The sequence below is a fragment of the Enhydra lutris genome, unplaced genomic scaffold (assembly GCF_002288905.1).
Source record: "Enhydra lutris kenyoni isolate GAN:26980312 unplaced genomic scaffold, ASM228890v2 scaffoldscaffold5, whole genome shotgun sequence".
NCBI classification, from domain to species: domain Eukaryota; kingdom Metazoa; phylum Chordata; class Mammalia; order Carnivora; family Mustelidae; genus Enhydra; species Enhydra lutris.
Genome location: NW_019154089.1, coordinates 37,553,568 through 37,574,225, shown reverse-complemented (window position 1 = coordinate 37,574,225; position 20,658 = coordinate 37,553,568). Strand labels below are relative to the sequence as shown.

The window sequence follows — 20,658 nt, the reverse complement described above, 5'->3', positions numbered from 1 at the left end:
CCCAGGGTTCAGTGGAAAGACCACCGGCATGGGAGTCAGGAGCCCTGGATCTAGCCCTTGCCCTGACCCTTGGTGACTGACCTTGAATGAGTCTTATTCTCTTCGAGCTTCCAGTTGCCTTCAGTATAAAATAGGCATTTACTGGGTTCTATGAGAGTCACCTGCGACTAAGGACATGACGATGACGGGGTATGACAGTAGCTGATGTTAGCAGAGCGCTCACCGAGTGCCAGATACTGGGCTGAATGCCCTGTGGTCACTGATCCTAATAGCCTGATGAGGGAGATAGTGTCATTGACCGTGACCGTCTCTCTGATAAGAAAACTGAAACTCGGAGAAGTCACCGAGGTCACAAAGCCACCGGTAAATCTGTACAACACAGTGCCCGTGTAGGGGTGTAGCAATCACTGTGATCACACCTCATGTCCACCCCCTCCTGGTCCCCGAATCCCAGGGCAAGGACACCTACAGAAAGGTAAGAAGGTGCCTCCCAGGGGAGAACGCAGTAACGGGTCCTTTCCCATGGCTCCCGCAGACAATGACTCGGACCCAATGAGCAGCTCCTACGAGTCCTATGACGAGGAGGAGGAGGAAGGCAAAGGGCCGCAGCCCACACACCAGTGGCCCTCAGAGGAAGCCTCCATGCACCTGGTGAGGGACTGCAGGATATGCGCTTTCCTGCTGCGGAAAAAGCGCTTCGGGCAGTGGGCCAAGCAGCTGACCGTCATCAAGGAGGACCAGCTCCTGGTGAGTGGCTGCGGAAGTGTGCCTCTAGGCCTCACATGGACTGCTTGTGTGTGTGTGTGTGTGTGTGTGTGTGTGTGTGTGTGTGTGTGTGTACAGGTGTGTCTGCCTTTTCCTCTGGGCTTGCTTTGTGCACACAGGCTCAGTGCTTCTGAAATCAGGGCTCTCCCACTGGAGCAGAATGAAAACACACACACACACACACACACACACACACACACACATTCAAAGACCTGATACAGACTTTGCCAAGTTTTTGTTTCACCGGGAATGAATTTTTTATCTGTTTAAAACAATGTTTATTGTCTTCATTATGCAATTAAATGTGTTTATGTATAAACCTAGAGAAAAACGTAATGAAAATGATTTTTAAAGCCACCTAAAATCCCATTGACCAAAAGCCAACCACTGGTAAGTTTAATATCCAGGTTTCCACTCTCATTTTTTCCATTCATTTACCTTTTCTAAAACTGATCCTGTGAAGCATTTACTACAGAACTTGGTTTCTTAGCCTTTTTTTAATCTGCCATCTCTCATCACCATAATTTCATAGAAGAAAAATGTACCTTTAATTCCAGAGTAGGAATATAGATATTTAAGAAAAAAAAAAAAAACAAACAATAGTTCTTTACCCCCAAATCCATAGAGAAGCCTTGTCCAGCATATAACCATTTGAAACATGATTTTTTTTTCTCATCCTGGAGCAGTGAAAAGCTCACCCCAGGCCAGAACCACTCCAAAGGTCATGACTTACTTCTTCCCACTCCTTATGCCATTTTTTCTTCTTGGCATATTGCATTGGTTAGGATCTCCAACACAATGTAAGTAGAAGCGGTGAGAGCAGGCGTCCTTGTCTCAGTCCAAAGCTCAAAGGAAAGTTGCGATAATTCACTATTAAGGCTGATGTTTGCTGTGGGCGGTTTGTAGAAGCTCCTTATCACATTAAGGCAGTCCCCTCTATATTTCTATTTTGCTAAGAGTTTATATTACAAACAGGTGGAAATTTTTACCAAATGTCTTTTCTGTTTTTATTGACATATGTGGCTTTTCTCCTTATTTTCTATTAATATGATGAATTATAGGGTTGGTTTTTTTTTTTTTTTAAGATTTTATTTATTTATTTGTTAGAGAGAGAGAGCATGAGCACAGGCAGACAGAGTGGTAGGCAGAGGCAGAGGGAGAAGCAGCCTCCCTGCCGAGCAAGGAGCCCGATGTGGGACTCGATCCCAGGACGCTGGGATCATGACCTGAGCTGAAGGCAGCCTCTTAACCAACTGAGCCACCCAGGCGTCCCTATAGGGTTGGTTTTTGAAGGCTGATGCATTCTTGAAATCCTAGAATAAGCCCTATTCGGTCTTGATGCAATCTGCTTTTATATGTGTCTGGATTCTATTTGCTGGTGGGTATTTTAAGGGCTTTTGCAAGCACATTGAGATCAGCCTATGATTTTCCCTTTTTGTAATGTCATTGTCAGGTCCTGGTATCAAGATTACCTTGATGCTGGTTTCGTAATAAGAATTGGGAAGTGAGAATATTATTGATAAATAACTGACTTCCTAAGCCCCGCACTCCATCTCTGCTAGGATTCTCTCTGCTGCATTCCTGCTAGGTAACTCATTAGTAGCAGGGAGCTGGTTCCCTTCCGAGCCAGCTTGTTTCTTCTCTGGTTCCTTAGACTAGAATGGTCTTCCTAGGATTGTGCTAAATTCTGTCTCTTCCTAATAGATGGCTATGCCCCTGGGTGGCTCTTGAGATCTAAAGGGTATCCAAAGGTGCCCCCCTTCCAGGCTTCCCTTCTCTGGGGATGAATAACCACAGCACCTGTCTTCATGAGCTGGGTGTGGGGGGATAGGTCGAGCTCTCCCAAGCCTTTGCAGGAGGGCATCTCCCTCCCCTGCCCTGCAGTCCAGAAGGGTGACCCCTTCTCTTCCTGTCCAGTGTTACAAAAGCTCCAAGGACCGGCAGCCGCATCTGAGGCTGGTGTTGGATGTCTGCAGCGTCACCTACGTGCCCAAGGACAGCCGGCACAAGAGGCACGAGCTGCGTTTCTCCCAGGGGGCTACCGAAGTCTTGGTGCTGGCCCTGCAGAGCCGGGAGCAAGCCGAGGAGTGGCTGAAGGTACATGGCACTGGCCCTTCCTTCACCCCCTTCCCCAGGCCCAGCTTTCAGCCAGGTGAGCTCCAGTCCCTGGAAGAACAGGCCTTGCTCGGGGGAGGGGTGGCGATCAGAGTCCCGTGCATGGCTACGACTGACCTGTGGAGGTGGGCTTCAGACATCTCCAGGAGACAGACCTCAGGCTGGAGTACTGCCTTCCTTCCAGTGCTCTGAAGCCTCTTTCTAACGTCCTTTCTGTGGGCTCGTCCAGCCTGGAATATGCCTCCTGGAATGGGGAGCTTAATATCTTTGAAGGAAACACATTTTATCGTTAGGTAAGCTAATCCTTTAAAAAAAATTAAAAAGGAAAAATCCTTCCTGTCTCAGGTGAAATGTGTATCCTTGTAACACCCACCTGTGGTCCAGCTTCCACATGTTGCCTCTGACTGCAGAGCAGTGAGTTACCGTGTACTGAGCACGTATCTTGTGCCACACATTGTGCTAAGAGCGTTATATACTTGACCTCATTTACTCTTGGCAGTGGGACTATTATCGTTCCCCTTTTACAGATGAGGAAACTGAGGCCCAGGAATCTTCTGTGACTTGCCAAATGTCACCCGACCAAGTCGTTGGGGGCAAGATTAGGAGCTACCAAGGAAATCTACTCCAAAGGCCATAGGCAGGGTGGCACAGTGATGACAAGGGGGGAATTTGGTGGCATAGACTTGAGTTCAGGTCTCAGGCCTAAATGGCACTTACCGGCTAGGTGATCTTCTGCAAATGACTTTGCCTATCCGTGCCTCAGTTTCCTCTTCTGTAAAATGGTTCTTGTAAAGATTCTGGAGACCATTTAATATAGTCCTGCCAGACAGTAAGTCCTCAGTAACTGTAAGTGATCATCTTGTGATGGAGGTGGGGCTGCCCTCCCCAATCCCTTACCTCCGGCCGGCCAGGGCCAGCCGTGTCCCTGCACCCTGTCCCGCTCCCCCACTGACACCTTTCTCCCTCCTCCTCTGATCTTCCTGCTGGAACAAAGGAACCAGACCCCTCCTTCCTTCGCCATCCTCCCTTCCTTCCTGTGATAACCAGCTCTCGCCTTGGGAGGCTTAATGCTCATTATCTTTGTCTCAGGAGGGGAAGGAAGGGAGAGAACCTGCCTGCTGGGGGAGCCTCTGCCCTCCAAGGGCCGGGTGAGTCAGAAGAAGGAGCTCTAGACTGGAGCCTGAGACTGGAGTCAAGCCTGGACTGGAGACTGTTGACATCCGATATGGGGGGGGGGTCATTAACCCAGAGGTTCAGGGCAGCCAACCATGGCTTCAGTTCTCAGAGCCCCATCATCCTGGTCTGTGACGTAGAGATCACAGTCGTCTTGGCCCCTCGAGGCCACTGTGGGGATACAACAGGGTAATCCATGTAAAACCACAGGTGGGTGAGCAAAAGGGACGGCTGCCATTATTCATGGCCCGGGTGCTTCTGTGGTGTGAGTGAGCGCCTGGAGTCTCCGTGTCCACGTCTTTGAAACGGTGGGGGTAGCCCGGTGGTCTGCAGGCTGTTGCCAAGGTTCCACACTGTCATAGAAACCCGTCTCTTGTGCTTGCACGGGGCGTGCTGGGTCACACGGCCCTTCACACCCACGATCTCACCAGTCCTCAGGCACCCCAAGGACGAAAGCAGAGGATAGTATTATCCCCATGTGACACACAGGGATACCAAGGCCCACAGGGGGAATGTGGCTTTCACAAGACCATGCAACTGATCAGCAACAGAGCCCAGTCTAGAAGCCGTGCCTTTTGTTCCCCAGCCCTGTTCTCTTTTCAAGGGACAGATGCAGGAGAAAGCCTGTTCAAACCCCGATGTGCAGGAGGTCACATCAACCCCTCCCTTCTGCTCAGGGATCCCATCCCCGCTTCTTGATGGCCCTGACCACAGACTGCGTTCTTCCTTCTGCCTCCACAGTAGCCCTGCCCCCCTGCTCACAGCCATGCCCCCTCTCCGCAGGTCATCCGAGAGGTGAGCAGGCCTGCCGGGGCAACGGAGGGCATAGACGTGCCCAGATCCCCCGTCCTCCTGTGCAAGCTGGACCTAGACAAGGTACATCCGTCTCCTCGAGATCTCCTCTGTGCTGGGTGGCAGAGACTCTGCCCCAGGGAATCCACGGGTGGGTGGTGAAGCCAGGCACCGGCCTCATGCAAGCCGTGAGCGCCCCGCGTGGAGCTGGCACGAGAGCAGCCGTGAACTAATGCGTGCGGGAACGAATGAATGCCCACCTCCAAGGCACAGTGTGAGCCGGAGGAGGGAGTAAGTAACCCTTCCAGGACAGGAGGAGGGCACCGTTGAATGGAGCCATGAAAAGCAAATCGGAAACTGTCAGAGGAGTGTGCCACACTGGGACGGGAGTGAAGTGGTCTCTTGGTACTTGCTCAGGCAGCCGGAAATCCTATGCGCTAGTCCCCTTCGCTTTGCCAGGTGTAGCTGGGTGACCAAGGGACTCAGCCCCAAACCTACACACATGTAATAAAGGTTAGTGTTTCTAGAATAAGACTGTGTGGCTGGCATTGTCCTGTAGGCTTCACACGTATTACCTACTTTCATTCCTATGATGACTCTTCGACGAATTCCATTGTCAGGTGAGGAAGCTGGGACACAGAGCGGCTTACCCCGAGTCCCATAGTCCGTATGAAGGAGAGCAAGAATATATACCCAGACACCTGGCTCTTGATGACTTTGCCATCCCATCTCTCAAGGTGGGGGGGGGGCGAGCTGAGCTCTGCTTGGCAAGTCGTTCGTGAGCCCAGAGCACTAGGCGTTGTGCTGGGCACACAGGCGCAATGCCAACAGAAACACCGTGCCCCCCCCCGCTGGGGGGCGCTGCATGAACTCTGGGAGGGGAAAGTACCAGGTACCCTGGGAGCAACTGTCAGGGGGCAGCTCTTGTCCCAGGCATCTGGGAAGGTTCTCTGAGAGAGTGCATTCATGATGAGGGCGAATAACTCCTAAGGAAGGGGAGGACAAAGGCATTCCAAGCCCAGGGAGCAGGCCCCAGAGCAGGGGGAAAGCATGGAATGGAAGGTGGCCAGTGTGGCTGGACTCAGACAGAAGGGGGCTCCCTAGCCTATTAGAGTGGCCCTTTCCATGACCTTTCTGGCAGCCCTGAAGGGGACAGGGGTTCATGCTGGCTGGAGGGGCAGTGGGGGGGGGAGGGAAGATGGCACCTGTGTTAAGCTTTGAAGAACAGGTGAGACTGCACGGGGGCAGAGGTGGGCCAAGGGGCAGGGGCTGCAAGGCAGCAGCAGAAGCAAAGGCTCGGGGTCAACAGAGAGTCACTGGGAGAGGACGGGTAGAGGGCTCTCATGCCAGGCAGAGGCTGGGAAAGATCAACCCTACCTACACTTGGCCCTTGCCATTTGTAAGGACTGAAGGAACGCAACGTGGACAGTGTGTACATGTGTGCATGTGGACAGTGTCTACCTGTGTGCACGTGCACACACCTGCAGGCCATGCAGTGGTGCAGGCCCAGGTGTGTGTGAAGGACAGGGAGGTGAGCCTGTGCAGAGGACACTTCATACCCTCAGTGTCCTGGGGAGGGTTGCTCAAAGGTTGAGGGTGGGATTTGGAAGTGAGTGGGATTGGAGGCTGTGTGTCTCCATGGAATCCTGTATGCGAAGCCCATTCCAAAGGTTTCAGAGTGTGTTTTGTATCTGTGCTCTATCTTGATGAAAAAGTTGCCATCCATATACCACTGCAGGACGAATAGAACTATACGTTGTTTCACAATTTACAGGGGAGATCATTTATACTAACAGATCTATCCCAATTCGGACAGTGGCCATGTTTCCAGCCTTTGGAAATTGAGGGGAGCCCAAGGCCTCTCCTGTCTCTCCAGGCCCCCAAGTGTCATGCTTAGAGCAAAGCATCCCTGAGCCTGGTCCGGGAAGTCCTTGGCAGGAACGGTGGAGAGCCCTCAGAGCTCTGTTCTTCTACTGTTTAAATGTGTTGGTGGCATTTTAATCCTGTCCCAAGTCTGACTGGCACCGTTTAGCTTTTAAAGCGGGGTGGCAGCACAGCCCACAGGTGTGGGAGAGGAGACCATCTGTTGGCTCCCTGGGAAAGGGTGTGATTCGAGCGAGAAGACCAAGCTTCGACGAGAAGAAAGGATGTTCCTGCATTCCCATGGCTAACAGGTGGTACCAGGGACAGAATCTTCTCCAAGGTCCATCTGACCCTGCCCTACCACCTCCACAGTACCTGGTAGGCACTTAACTGACCTTGTCCGAATGAGCGAATGAACAAACAGACAGGTGAGCGATGGGTCCAGAGGTGGTGGACAAGTAAAGCTGCTTTGGCTGCCGTGGAGTTGCTGTCATGACGCATGTGCACGTCTTCACTGCCTCTTTACCGAGTCAGGGCTATGATGACCCCTCCGTTGTCACCGCTCACATTTCCCGGTCACCAAGTCTGGCCATAACTATTCTGAACACGCCAACTCATCCCTCTTTTCTACATCTTGTCGTCTTAGCTCCTCCCTTAACCACGTCTTACCTTGCCGAGGATGACACTCTTTAATGTGGTTCTTTTGCTGACAGTCTGTCCCTACGGAGGTCACCTAAACCAGTTGCATGACATTAGTATCCCCACTTAAATATCTCCCCAGACCCTGTCACCTACTGAATATGGGAAATCCTAGGAACTTATTACAGTGCGTTACAACAAGGTGCCTGGCTCCCCAAATGGACGATGAGAGATTCGAAGGCACAACTGCCCTAAGTCAGCGTGTCCTCCCCAGACCTGGAGTAGAGTCAGGCCCAGGAGAGATGCTGACAAATATTTGTTAGGTGATCATTGTGTGCAGAGGTTGGGGGGATTGAACCAACAAAGGGCGACTTCTGAGTGTGCCCTCTGACAAGAGGCTGTCTGTGTTCCTCCCCAGAGACTGTCCCAAGAGAAGCAAACTTCAGACTCAAACAGCGTGGGCATGGGTGACAGCTGTTCTACTCTGGGCCGCAGGGAGGCCTGCGACCATGGTAGGAGACTCTGGGGGCTCAGGCTAGAGAATGTCAGAGCCGGGAGGGGCCTTGCCGGGGGACACGGTGCAGAGCAGGTCCCAAGGGCTCTGGAGATCTGGGGAAGGTCACCTGGCCTCTTCAGACCTGCAGCAGCCGTCAGGCCCCAAGTGCAGACTGAAAGGGCTGTTGGGAAGGCTGGGGTAGGTGGGTCTGGGACGTGGGGCTCCCTCCCTTCCCCTCACCCATCTCCATGGCAACAGGCAAAGCGAAGAAGAGCAGTCTGGCAGAGCTGAAGGGCTCAGTGAGCAGGGCTGCCGGCCGCAAGATCACCCGCATCATCAGCTTCTCCAAGAAGAAGCCGCTGGCTGACGACCCGCAGATGCCCTGCTCCGAGGAGGAGGTCCCATGCTGCGGTGGGTCCTGGGCACCGGCAGGAGAAGAGTCACACCCTGGTGCTGTGGGCCCCTGGGCTAAGCAGGAAAACCCTCCAGGCCTCTTCCACCTTGCTCCCAGGGCAGAGGAGAGAATCCCACCCAACCCCCACTCCATCAACAATCCATGCCTTTCCATCACTTGTCTCCGGTGAGGCTCTAACACTCAGGAAAAGGAAAAGCCACCTGACTCCCCATCTCTGTGTTCCCTGTGACCTCAGCTCCAGTCACTGCCCACCTGTGGGCCTCAGTTTCTTCCACTGTGATGGGATGAGAGCCTCTTATCTCCTCCCAGCACATAACATGCCAGGTGTGTAAGTTACAACCCAGTCTCATAGGGCAATTTCTCAGATAAAAATATTTAAGTACTAACAGATGCAATCAGTGTGAGTTAAACATGGTTATAAATGCCTTCAATGGAAGTTTAATATGGCTTAGAAGGGAAGATATATTATTCTGTTCTCGTTAATGCAGTGTTCCGCGTACTGGACTCCAATAGAAAATTCTGTATTTTGGATATGTAGTAATATTCCCTTAAACCCGAAAAAATATTATAAAACCACATGGCTATAAAGAATTATTTTGTAACCAGTGAATCAGGGCATGTTGTAGGAAAAAAATTATTTAAATCTAAAATGTTGAGAGTGAATTCTAAACCCCTTGGTCATCAGCCTGTGCCTTGCTCATTTTAGAATTCTCTCTCTAGCATTGTTCCCGCATGCTGCCACCAGGTGTCAGCATCACCCATTATTTTCTGTCTCACTAATCAGTTCAGTATTTGGGGAGGAGGAAGGGCAAAAGGGATAGTGTCTTTTACTCACCTCTACAGTAGTCTCCTGCCCTTTTCACCAAGCTGGGTGTGGTACAAAGACTGTGTAGCAATAGAGGAGTCCGCTCATCATCCCCATTTCAGATAAGGAAACGAAACTCAGGGAGAAGAGGGTGCCAGAGGCCTCAGGCCCAGACAGAGTGAGCTGATCCAGGACCCACAAGGCCTCTTTCCAGCTAGAGAATGAGGGTTGTCCAGGCGCCTGTCCCTAAGGTGTAGACCCATGCAGATTCATAGCCCCCACCTTGGGTTTCCCCAGGGCCGGGCTGTCAGGAGGTCACCCCGCTGGTCTCCCCCTCCCAGGCTACCTGAACGTGTTGGTGAACCAGGGCTGGAAGGAACGCTGGTGCCGCCTGAAATGCAACACTTTGTACTTCCACAAGGATCACACAGACCTGAGGACCCACGTGAATGCCATTGCTCTCCGCGGCTGTGAGGTGGCCCCAGGCTTTGGGCCCAGACATCCATTTGCCTTCAGGATTCTGCGCAACCGGCAGGAGGTTGCCATCTTGGAGGTGAGAGGAGAGAATCCAGGGGGTTCCTGGTGGTGTTGGCTGAGGAGCTTTGGCCTAAGTGTGGGCTTTTGTCTTGGGGACCTTGCTAACGGACATTACAGGGCCTGAGGAAAAGGGAAAGTAAGCCCACGGGCTGCCAAGTGACCAAGAATGACTACCAGTAAAAAAAACAAAACAAAACAAGACACCCACTTAAATTTGAATTTCAGATAAACAACAATGGTGTTAATGCAAGTATATCCCATGTGATATTTGGGATATACCTGTACTGAAAAAGTATGCGTTGTTTATCTGAAGGTCGAATTTAACTGAGCATTCTGCATTTTTATTAGTTAAATCTGGCAACCCTAGAACCAAAGTTTGTTTACTCTCCCTTGTCTTAAAATCCCAAGCCCAAAAGGCATCTAGTCTGATCTACCCTGGATCTGAATCGGAACCTCCTGAAAACCTTTCCACCAGTAGCCGGCCGCCTCAGATAAACCCCTGCCCTTCGAGGCAGCCTGCCCCGTCCATCAAGCGGCTACATTTTTAGAAAGGTGTTCTCCATACTGAGTTGAAATCTTTGAGCTCCAGGAAGGCAGTAACCATGCCTGTTCTACATACTTTCGGTTTTTCCAGAAGCCAACATGATGCCCAGCCCATACTAAGGGCTCAATTACTATTTGTGGAACAAATGGCCGAATGAAAATGTGATTTCAATCCACCCATTCATGGTCGTTCCTACCCAGCAGCCCTCACCCTCCTCTCTGAGGTCCTGCACCCATGCATGGAGCCTCTCCTCCACATAGCCCTCGTTTGGCTTTTTGGGATTTAAAATGTAAACTCTGGAAGGAAAATTAAAGAACTACCCCCTCACATTACAAACAGGGAAACTGAGGCCAGGGCAGCCAGGTGCTTTGTCCAAGGATCCAAGGGTGTCAGCGGCCTCTTGTTCTGATCCTAGAATGAAAATCCGGCCTCTTGATCTTGTTTGCTTTGTCCAGTACCCACTGCCTCACCCAGTTCTTAAATATCAAGAAATATTGCCTCTGTCACTCACTTTTACTTTTGATAGGTTGATAAAGGTCTCTTATTTCTCTTAAATTAAACAAACACAGAGCTTTCTGGCAAGAAGCATGCTTCCCTTATAACAAGTCTAGCATTTGTGTGCCCAGCTGATTTTATAAGAATGCTCCTTAAATGAGAACTACCTAGAACTATGAGTTCAGTTAACCAGCAACTTCTTGGCTGTTTTCCTGTATACTAGTACTACAAATAATTGGCAGTTATAAGGGAGAAATTTCAATTGGGTTATGTGAGAAATAGTTTCCTCTAGTAAAAAAAATAAATATTTTTTTAAAAATTCAGGAAACACCCAAATGCTGTTTTCACATCTAAATGGTCATGAAGGCTCTGAGGATTGTGAGTGAGGGTGTGTGTCTTAGAGAGGTGGTCAGGGAGGGCTTCTCTGAGGAGGAGGCATTAGAGCCAGAACCTGAATAAAGGGGTAGAAGCCACTTGGATTTCTGGATGTGTGTTGGAGCCCTAAGTATTGGCTGCATAGCAGGTACTGTACAAAATACGGGTTTGGCTGAAGTGAGCAGGTAGCCTGAGGTCGTAACATCAGCCGGTGCCTCCCTCCCGCAGGCAAACTGCTCCGAGGACATGGGCCGCTGGCTTGGGCTGTTGCTGGTGGAGATGGGCTCCAAAGTCACTCCTGAGGCGCTGCACTATGACTACGTGGATGTGGAGACCTTAACCAGCATCGTCAGTGCTGGGCGCAACTCCTTCCTGTGAGGGCCGGCACCCCGCAGCCCCCCGCAGACTCTCAGAGCCCTGGGCACTGGGAGGGAAGGGAGGAGGAGCTGAGGAGGGCTCTGCTTCCTTGGGAAGTCAGAGGGGGGTGCCTTCCTCCTCCAGCAGGCAGGCACGAGCTGGCTAACGGAGGGAGCCCCGGGGGGGGTGGGGGGGTGCTGGGCAGGCAGTGAGCAAAAGAGCAGAGAAGCCAGGCTGCAGTCATGACAGGGCTCGGCTCTTGTGCCTCGGAACCTCGGGGCCTCATACCCTTGGCCATTGGGGCTGGTACATGGCCTGGAAGAGCCGGGTTCAAGTCATGACTCTCACGACCAACAGCTTGGGGCAGCTGCTTGCCAGCTTGAACTCTGAGTTCTCACTTACAGAATGGAGGTGATGAGTCACTCACCTCTTGGTTGCTCTAAGAATCGTGCGGCTCCTGCCTCTGAGGCCCTGAACATAGCAACGGCCCCGAGCTGCCTGGCATGGCTGCTGTCACTAAGCTTCTAGCACTCATCACAGAATCAAAGGAGGGTAGACAGACAGCTCTGTAAGCCACAAAGCGTCATCATCACTGCCATCATCATGACACCTTATATTTTCTAGATATGCAAGATCCTGCCAGGATCAGTGGCCTGAGCCCCGTGTGTACGATGATGTCCCTTATGAAAAGATACAGGTGAGCTCCCTTGGGAGGGCCGGGAATGTGGCAAAGGCCACTGATTAGCTCTTTCCTCTCTTTCTCGCTCTCTGCCACTACTTCTTTTTTCCTGTACTCAGAGATGATCCTCATTGAACCATCCGCTGGAAGGGGAGGGAGGACCCTTCTTATCAGAGATCCTGGCTCAGTACGGAATCCTCTGACAGAGGAGGCAGGGTGGCACAGCAAAGAGCCCCCAGACCGGGAAGAGGACAGGATTTGATACCGCAAATCACTGTGCTGGTCCAAGCAAGGTGTTGGGCTCTCCACCGGCTCACTGCTCTGTGAACTAATGCTGCTGACTCGGGGGTGCCTGGGAGGCGGGGGGTGCTGGCCACTAACTGGGTGGCTACTCCCATAGACCTTCACTTGGTGGTATCCACAGTCTGGCCTTCAGCTCCCAGGACAGAGTCTCCCCGTTTGCTCACTAAATCGAGGAGATGCCAGTGAGGCCTCGGTAGCCATCACATGAACAGACTGCTTCTGGCAGTGTGTCCCATGTCTTTTCCTCCCATGCGAGAGCAAGAGAGCCACCTTCTGATCAGACACTGGTGGGTGGGTCAGGCCTCACAGCTGGGGGAGAAAGAGGGAATTAAGCTGTCAAGGAAAGTAGACATGTCTACACGCCAGTCCCCCTGCCTTGGACACAGCTGGATGACCCCTAGCTCTCACCTCTAAGGCTCCCTTTTCTAGAAAGTTCTCCAGCCATCCTTCTTCTGCTTATATGGTCTTTCTTCAGATTCAGATTCAGATTCAGATGATCTTAAGGGGATGCAGCTTGAGATCTTTCTCAGCTGCAGAGATTAGTAGCCAGATAGTTTAGTATCTGATGGCATGAACTTTGGATTTGGGGCTGAATCTGGGTGACCTTGGCCTTCACTTCTCTTATCCTCATTTCCTGACTTCAGATGAATACTATAAAACCTACCTGGTTGGATGACTGTGAGAACCAAATGAAATACTGTATAGAAAGAGTTTAGCAGCACATAGACATCAGAAGGTCTCACACTGAGTAGAGTACTACTGTTATCAATATCATTATTATGTTACATTATTATTATATTCCACTCGTGATTCCCTGAGCTCTGACCAGATTCTGAGTGCCCATAATACTCTACATGCACAAATGTATAACTAGTTTAGTGGTGCCTGGGTGGCTCAGTTAAGCATCTGCCTTTAGCTCAGGTCCTGATCTCAGGGTCCTGGGATCGAGCCCCGGGTCTGGCTCCTCACTCAGCAGAGAGCCTGCTTTTCCCTCTCCCTTTGGCCCTCCCCCTGTTCACACACTCTCTCCTCTCTCTCTCTCTCTCTCTCTTAAATAAAATCTTTTTTTAAAAATGCAGAGCCAGGGCGCCTGGGTGGCTCGGTTGGTTGAGCATCTGCCTTCGGCTCAGGTCATGATCCTGGAGTCCTGGGATCGAGTCCCGCATCGGGCTCCCTGCTTGGCAGGGAGTCTGCTTCTCCCTCTGACCCTCCCCCTTCTCATGCTCTCTCTCTCAAATAAATAAATAAAATCTTTAAAAAAAAAATGCAGAGCCAGTTTATTAGGTTATATAACATCCACCATTGGCCGATGTCATCCACGACTTCTGATCTTAACTGGAAACTCTACATTTAGCGATTTCAGAAAATGTGAAGGATACTTCCAAATGACGTGAAGACAGAAGTATCTATGATGAATCAAATATGCTCACCCAGAGCCCCCTGAGTCTTCCAGATTTTCCTCTCACCAGATATTCCAGTTTAGGGGCGCCTTCTGCGGCCCTCGACCCAATCACGTGATACATACTAGTAGAAGAAGTCTAGAAACTGTTGAGTGTGGCCCCAGTCTAAAAATGTAAGGCCGTGATCTCAGAGGTCTTGCAGTGCTCACCCCCTCCACTCGGAGCAGAATACCCCTGCCTGGAGGGCTCTGAGCCTACCTGCTCTTCACCTCCTTTCTCCATCTCCCCCAGGACGAGGAGCCCAAGCGTCCCGCGGGCGCCCAGGTGAAACGCCATGCTTCCTCCTGCAGCGAGAAGTCCCATCGAGTGGATCCGCAGGTCAAAGTCAAGCGCCATGCCTCCAGTGAGTTCTGGGTGGGAGCGAGGAAGGGAATGAAACCATCCACGGGGTCGGGGATCTCCAATCAGATTCCCCCAGGCAGCTCACATGTGAATTAATGAGCGAAGTGAGATATTAAGAAAACACTCTACCATAAGAAAAATGACAGCACAAGTCACGTGACAGAGGGCAGCTAGGCTGTGGCCTCCAGAGGGCAGACAAGAGGGGATGGGGTGGGGAAAGACTGCAGGAATCTAGAGCTCGCAAGCTCCATCCAGAGGGCTCGCTGCTACTCAGCTCCAGCCAGTGGCTCCCACGCAGCGGGGCAGCCCAGCTTCACAGATCATTCAAGAACAGAAACCTGGGTGCCTGGGTGGCTCAGTGGGTTAAGCCTCTACCTTTGGCTCAGGTCATGATCTCAGGGTCCTGGGATCAAGTCCCGCGTTGGGCTCTCTGCTCTCTGCTCTCTGCAGACCTGCTTCCCTGTCTCTCTTTCTCTGCCTGCCTCTCTGCCTTACTTGTGATCTCTGTCAAATAAATAAATAAAACATTAAAAAAAAAAAAAGAACAGAAACCTTGCCTTCATAGGAAATCTACTGACTTCTTAATATCAGCAACTAGTTTTCAAAAATTTTAACACTAAGTAAGGCCAAATATGTTTTTATGCTGCAATGTTGCATATATATGAATACACATATACACAGATAAAATTCATCCTCAAGTTCTGTCTGTTCCGAAGTCTAAAAATATTTTCAAATCCTGATCTGGGGGAGTACATGGAGAAAGGAACCCCTCCCAATTCCCTCAGGGCAGCTGCCATGAAAGGCACGGCTCACCTCTGTGTCCCAGCCCACACTCTCCCTAGCACCCCATAGATGAGCTGCGTAAATTTTGCCCGATTGCCACACTGCACAATAAAGGCTAAGCATGCCAGACTCTGGTCAGTTCTGTTTGACTTCCAGCACTAATCTCTGCTCCTGTGTGATTCACAAGCCGGCCGGCTTCCTGTAGGACAGCATATTCCAAGAACATTTTCAGTTACTGCTTTATAGTGCTTCCCCCTGCCCCTGAACAGAGTCAATTTCTATTCCTTGCTTTTTGAAGATTTATTTTTTATATACTTTTCTTTATTAGATCTCCACTTCAGTAATGTAGATTATCTCTTCTGGGGGTCAGAAGACCTGCATTCCGTTCCCCCATTTGATCATTAAATTACTAACTAACTTTGGAAAAGTCCCTTCTTTGTGGTTGTGTCACATTCCTTACACTATGCTCTCTTTGGCACTGGAAATACAGGCCTTTATGGAATGCCCATTTTCAAATGGAAATGTAGGGTTGCCTGGGTGGCTTAGTCCGTTAAGTGTCTGACTTTTGATTTTGGCTCAGGTTGTGTTCTCAGGATCTGAGATTAAACCCCACGTAGGGCTCCGCACTGAGCGTGGAGTCTGCTTATGATTCTCTCTCCCTCTCTGCCCACACCCCCCACTTACACTCATGCTCACTCTCTCTCCAAAAAATAAAAATAAAAATAAAAAAAATAAAATAAAATGGAAAAGTAAACTGAAATAACCATGTAAGATTAAAGAAATCATAAAACATTCAAACAACAACAACAAAGATCACAAAACATGTATTCTTTCCTCAAATGAAATGTTCTACTGATGGTATATAAAATAGATATAAAATACTGGAAATGACAGATAGTGGTTGGGGGTTTTAAAGTCCTTATCTGATACAACATAACACTGACAACACTTTGCTGCTTTATGCATTTATTTTTAGCTTACCAGGCTATAAAATCCAAACATCTGGGAGAAAATTCCCCTGGGATGCCACTGTGTACCTGGGAGGTTGGGGGAACTATGGGTCCCCTTCTGTGCCCGCCATGCTTTGTTTGTGATCAGGCTCCAACTGCAGGGTAGTTGACATAGGAATTGATCTTTGCATGTGTCACCAGGTGGCCATTGCAGTCCCTACAAGAGCTGGAGAGACAAAACCCTAGTGATCAGTAAACCGAGGGAATCATTGCTAATTCCACACCCCACCAGCTTAAAGGACTGTAAATGACTGTCTGAAACAAAAACATAAATAAATAAAAATTTCCCTGTAACGCTGGACTATGGCACAAACCACCACCCCCCAGCCCGGCCCACAGCAGTAATGCATGGCACGGAGCCCGGAGTAGACACACATGGGCTCCAACTGGGCTCTGCCATCATTAGCATTGAGATCCAACCTCTCTGTGCCTCAGTTTCCCCAGCAACAAAACACTCTCTGTGCCTCAGTTTCCCCAGCAACAAAACAGAGCTAATCAAAGCAAGGTTTTATGAAGACTAAGTGCATAGAATGGCATACAGGCATGTAAATGGCCTAGCATATAGTACATGCTTGATAAATTTTTGCCAAATTATCTGTAATTGTCCACCATAATGTGGAGCCTGGAATGGATTCCTGGGCTCCTCTCTCCCTCCACCCATTTTCCAGGAATAAAATGGGCAATGCCTGAGTTTAGCCCAAGGTCTTGATTCTCTGCGGCTCTGAGTTACATATCCTGGGATCCAGCCGTGCGTTAGCTCTCTGCTGAGTGGGGAGCCTTCTTCTCCTTCTTGCTCTCCCTCTGTGCTCTCTCTCTCAAGTAAACGGATAAAATCTTTAAAAACAAAACAAAAACTTACCACAATGCTAAAGAGGTAAATTTGATCAATGTCCGCATTTACAAATGAGGAAACCAAGGCCTGGGGTGAGGCACAGAAACACCACTAATCACTGTTGCCTGATGTCACCCAACCAGCAAAAGGTAAAAGAGGATACAAACCTTGGTCGGCCTCATTCCAAAGCCCTTGTTCCTAGTCCCGATGCTCTGCTGCCTCCCATTTGCTCCTGTTTCCTTGGAGGATTTATACACTAAGGATATAGATCTGAGTGTTCCCTTTTATAGATGGAGAAGTTGAGGCTGAGAAAGACGCTAAGGCCGCGCAAGTACCTTTACGAGAGATCAGAAGTGGGGGGGCCTTCGCCTGCCTTTTATCTCTGCAGGTGCCAATCAATACAAATACGGCAAGAACCGAGCTGAGGAAGATGCCCGGAGGTACCTGGTAGAAAAAGAGAAGCTGGAAAAAGAGAAGGAGACAATCCGGACAGAGCTGATGGCACTGAGGCAGGAGAAGAGGGAGCTGAAGGAAGCCATCCGGAATAATCCAGGTACCTACATGGGCGTGTCCTGGGTACTCAAGTTGGGGGGGCGGGGAGCACGGGCTCAGCCCTGACACCTCCCATGGCAGAGGTCAGCTGCTTCTCCAGGACATTGTGCTTCTCTGCCCCATCTTCCTCCTCCTCCTCCTCCTCTTCCTCAACTTCATTGTCATCATCCTTCGTGAGTAATGAAAGTGCCGTCACTCTAGTAACTGCTCTTGGGTAAGGGGATAAAAAGGCATCACAAAAACGTGTACACTTAATATAGTAAAATTCAATCTGATTTTAGAAATGTTAAAATGTGGAAAACAGAGTGTGCCTTAGAATCAAGGAAATAAGAGACATCATTTTGAACCTCCCATTAAGTCACTCATTCAGAAGTGCTGAGCACCCAACCGTGTGAGACACTGGTCCTGGTGCTGGGAATGATGGACAGAGACATCCTCTTCCAATATCCATGGCCATGACCTCTGCAGGCCCAGCCTGCTCTGGGTTCCTCTGCACCCCACCTTCTGCTCTCTCCTCTGAGTTCTCTCTATAGCTGGAGTTTGGCACACTTTCAGCCTGAGGTTTGCCCACATGCTTGAAGGAACAGAGGCCTTGTCCTTTATAAAATACATCCAAGGTCACACAGCCCTGTGAGAATCTAATGGAACCTATGGATCCTTTTCCCAAGGGGGAAAAAAACCCCACAATTCACAATGTTGCGGACAGTTTCAGCAGCCAGAGCTCGTGTACCCTCAGAGCTCACCCACAGAGTGCCTAGGAATCCATGAACCTAACAGAGAACTTCTAGATTAAAGGATAAGGCTTCTTCTGTGTAGCCAAGAACCAGAATCTGTGGGAGGGAAGCATAAGAAGGCAGTTTGGTCTCAATATACAGAACTTTCTAAGAGTCAAAACAGGGTTTGGAACAGGCTATCTTCCTTATCCTGCTCAACTTTTTTCTATAGCACATCACTTTGTAACATTTGATTATTTATTATGTTTATCATTTTTATTTATTGTTTTTTTCTCTCTCATACACACACACACACACACACACACACACACACACACACACACACACAAATATGAGCTCTGTAAGATCAAGAATCTTGGCCTGTTTTGTTCACTGATCTATCCCAAGGATCCAGAACAGCACCCGGTACAAAGCAAGGGCTTAGCACCCAATAAGTATTTACTGGATAGATGAATGAATGAATAAATGAATGAATGAAAGAGAGAAAGAAACTAACTTTTAAACCTGGTAAGACCCATGGGGCGCCTGGGTGGCTCAGTGGGTTAAGCCGCTGCCTTCGGCTCAGGTCATGATCTCAGAGTCCTGGGATCGAGCCCCGCATCGGGCTCTCTGCTCTCTAGGGGAGCCTGCTTCCTCCTCTCTCTCTTCCTGCCTCTCTGCCTGCTTGTGATCTCTCTGTCAAATAAATAAATAAAATCTTTAAAAAATAAAAAATAAAAAATAAAAAATAAACCTGGTAAGACCCAACACACCTCTTGGCATGAAAAGATACTAATACAGGTTTGTTAGTTTAGATTGAAAACCAACAAAATCCCAGTAGGAGTCCATGGTTGATGTAAAAACCTGTATTATAACTCAGTTACAAGTAAGAGAAACCAAAGTCGGGGCGCCTGGGTGGCTCAGTGGGTTGGGGCCTCTGCCTTCGGCTCGGGTCGTGGTCCCGGAGTCCTGGGATCGAGCCCCGCGTCGGGCTCTCTGCTCGGCGGGGAGCCTGCTTTCTCCTCTCTCTCCCTCTGCCTGCCTCTCTGCCTACTTGTGGTCTCTGTCTGTCAAATAAATAAATACAAAAAAAAAAAAGAGAGAAACCAAAGTCAAATTGGCTTAGAAATGAAAAGGAGGGCACCCGGATGGCTCAGCCAGTTGAGGGTTAGACTCTTGATTTCAGCTCAGGTCCTGATTTCGGGGCCATGAGATTGAGCCCAGAGCTCAGCCTAGCATTGGGCTTCACACGCAGCGGGGCATCTGCTTCTCTCCCTCTCTCTTTACCCCTCCCCCTGCTCCCTCTCTCTCTAAAATAAATAAGTCTTTAAAAAAAGGAAAAAAGAAATTCCAAAAAAAAATTAAAAAAAAAAAAAAGAAAGAAAGAAATGAGAGGAAAACCATAGGGGTGCCTGGCTTGCTCAGTTGGTAGAGCATATGACTTTTGATCTCAGGGTCATGAGTTCAAGCCCTATATTAAGTTTAGACCTTACTTTAAAGCAAAGAAAAAAAAGGGGCGCCTGGGTGGCTCAGTGGGTTAAGCCTCTGCCTTCGGCTCAGGTCATGATCTCAGGGTCCTGGGATCGAGCCCCGCATCGGGCTCTCTGCTCAGTGGGAAGCCTGCTTCTCCCCCTCTCTCTCTGCCTGCCTCTCTGTCTACTTGTGATCTCTCTTTCTCTGTCAAATAAATAAAATCTTTAAAAAAAAATTTTTTTTTAATTGGAAAACTGAGCGATCAGGTATAGCAAGTTCCAGGAATTGGAACGATGTCACCAGGAAGTATAATTCTGTCTCTGCCTTCCTCTGTGTTGGCTTCATTCTCTGCCCCTCATGGTGGCATAATGGCTGCACAGCTCTAGCCCTCACCCAATCCTCTCAACCGCCCCTGCAGAGAAAACTTCTCTTCCCAATGGATCCCACAGAAGCCTCAGGATTCACTCTGATTGGACCAACTTTAATCTCTAAACCAACCACTGTGACCAGAAAATGGAGATAGGATTATGGACCAGGTCTAAGTCCTGTGCCAACCCCTTGAACTAAAAGTGAGGTCGGCTCCATCCAAACTAAAGGGAATTGGAGGAGAAAGGTGGTTTCCCAGGGGAAAATCAGGGTTTTGGATCCAGAAGGTGGGGAAACAGATACAGGGCAGGTAAAAATGACACAACCCAGCCTGGAGCTGGAACCCCAGGCCCCAAGTCCTTCTCCGAATTGGGACTGAGGGCTTGGAAAAGCCCCCTGGGAGGGACAGACTAGAACCTGAGGTCCTGCCGAATTAGCTGAGGCTTCAGGCCAGGCTCAGCTGTTTCTCTGCCATGTCTCTGGACACAGGGACAAAGTTAAAGGCTCTGGAGGAGGCCGTGGCTGCCCTGGAAGCTCAGTGTCGGGCAAAGGAGGAACGCCGGATTGACCTGGAGCTGCGGCTTGTGGCTGTGAAGGAGCGACTGCAGCAGTCCCTGGCAGGGGGCCCGACGCTGGGGCTCTCCGTGAGCAGCAAGAACAAGAGTGGGGTGAGTCCATGCCCATGTGGGCCGGGGTAGCTGCTTCTTAATCCCCTCATGTGCTATAGATCTTCACGGTCACTCTTTGCGGGTAGGAATGATGCTCATTTACAGA

The 20,658-nt window shown here is 49.8% G+C and overlaps 1 protein-coding gene across 1 annotated transcript in view; it reads left to right on the top strand.

The window, feature by feature from the left end:
- LOC111140763 (actin filament associated protein 1 like 1) overlaps positions 1 to 20,658 on the top strand; it is a 65,046-nt gene that overhangs the window by 39,197 nt on the left and 5,191 nt on the right. Inside the window, exons 7-17 of the mRNA XM_022492957.1 lie at positions 536 to 747; positions 2,683 to 2,862; positions 4,837 to 4,929; positions 7,766 to 7,859; positions 8,102 to 8,254; positions 9,405 to 9,616; positions 11,243 to 11,388; positions 11,996 to 12,068; positions 14,045 to 14,156; positions 17,169 to 17,333; positions 20,374 to 20,552. Of these exons, the coding sequence (XP_022348665.1) occupies positions 536 to 747; positions 2,683 to 2,862; positions 4,837 to 4,929; positions 7,766 to 7,859; positions 8,102 to 8,254; positions 9,405 to 9,616; positions 11,243 to 11,388; positions 11,996 to 12,068; positions 14,045 to 14,156; positions 17,169 to 17,333; positions 20,374 to 20,552 (1,619 nt within the window). The remainder of the gene's footprint in view (positions 1 to 535; positions 748 to 2,682; positions 2,863 to 4,836; positions 4,930 to 7,765; positions 7,860 to 8,101; positions 8,255 to 9,404; positions 9,617 to 11,242; positions 11,389 to 11,995; positions 12,069 to 14,044; positions 14,157 to 17,168; positions 17,334 to 20,373; positions 20,553 to 20,658) is intronic.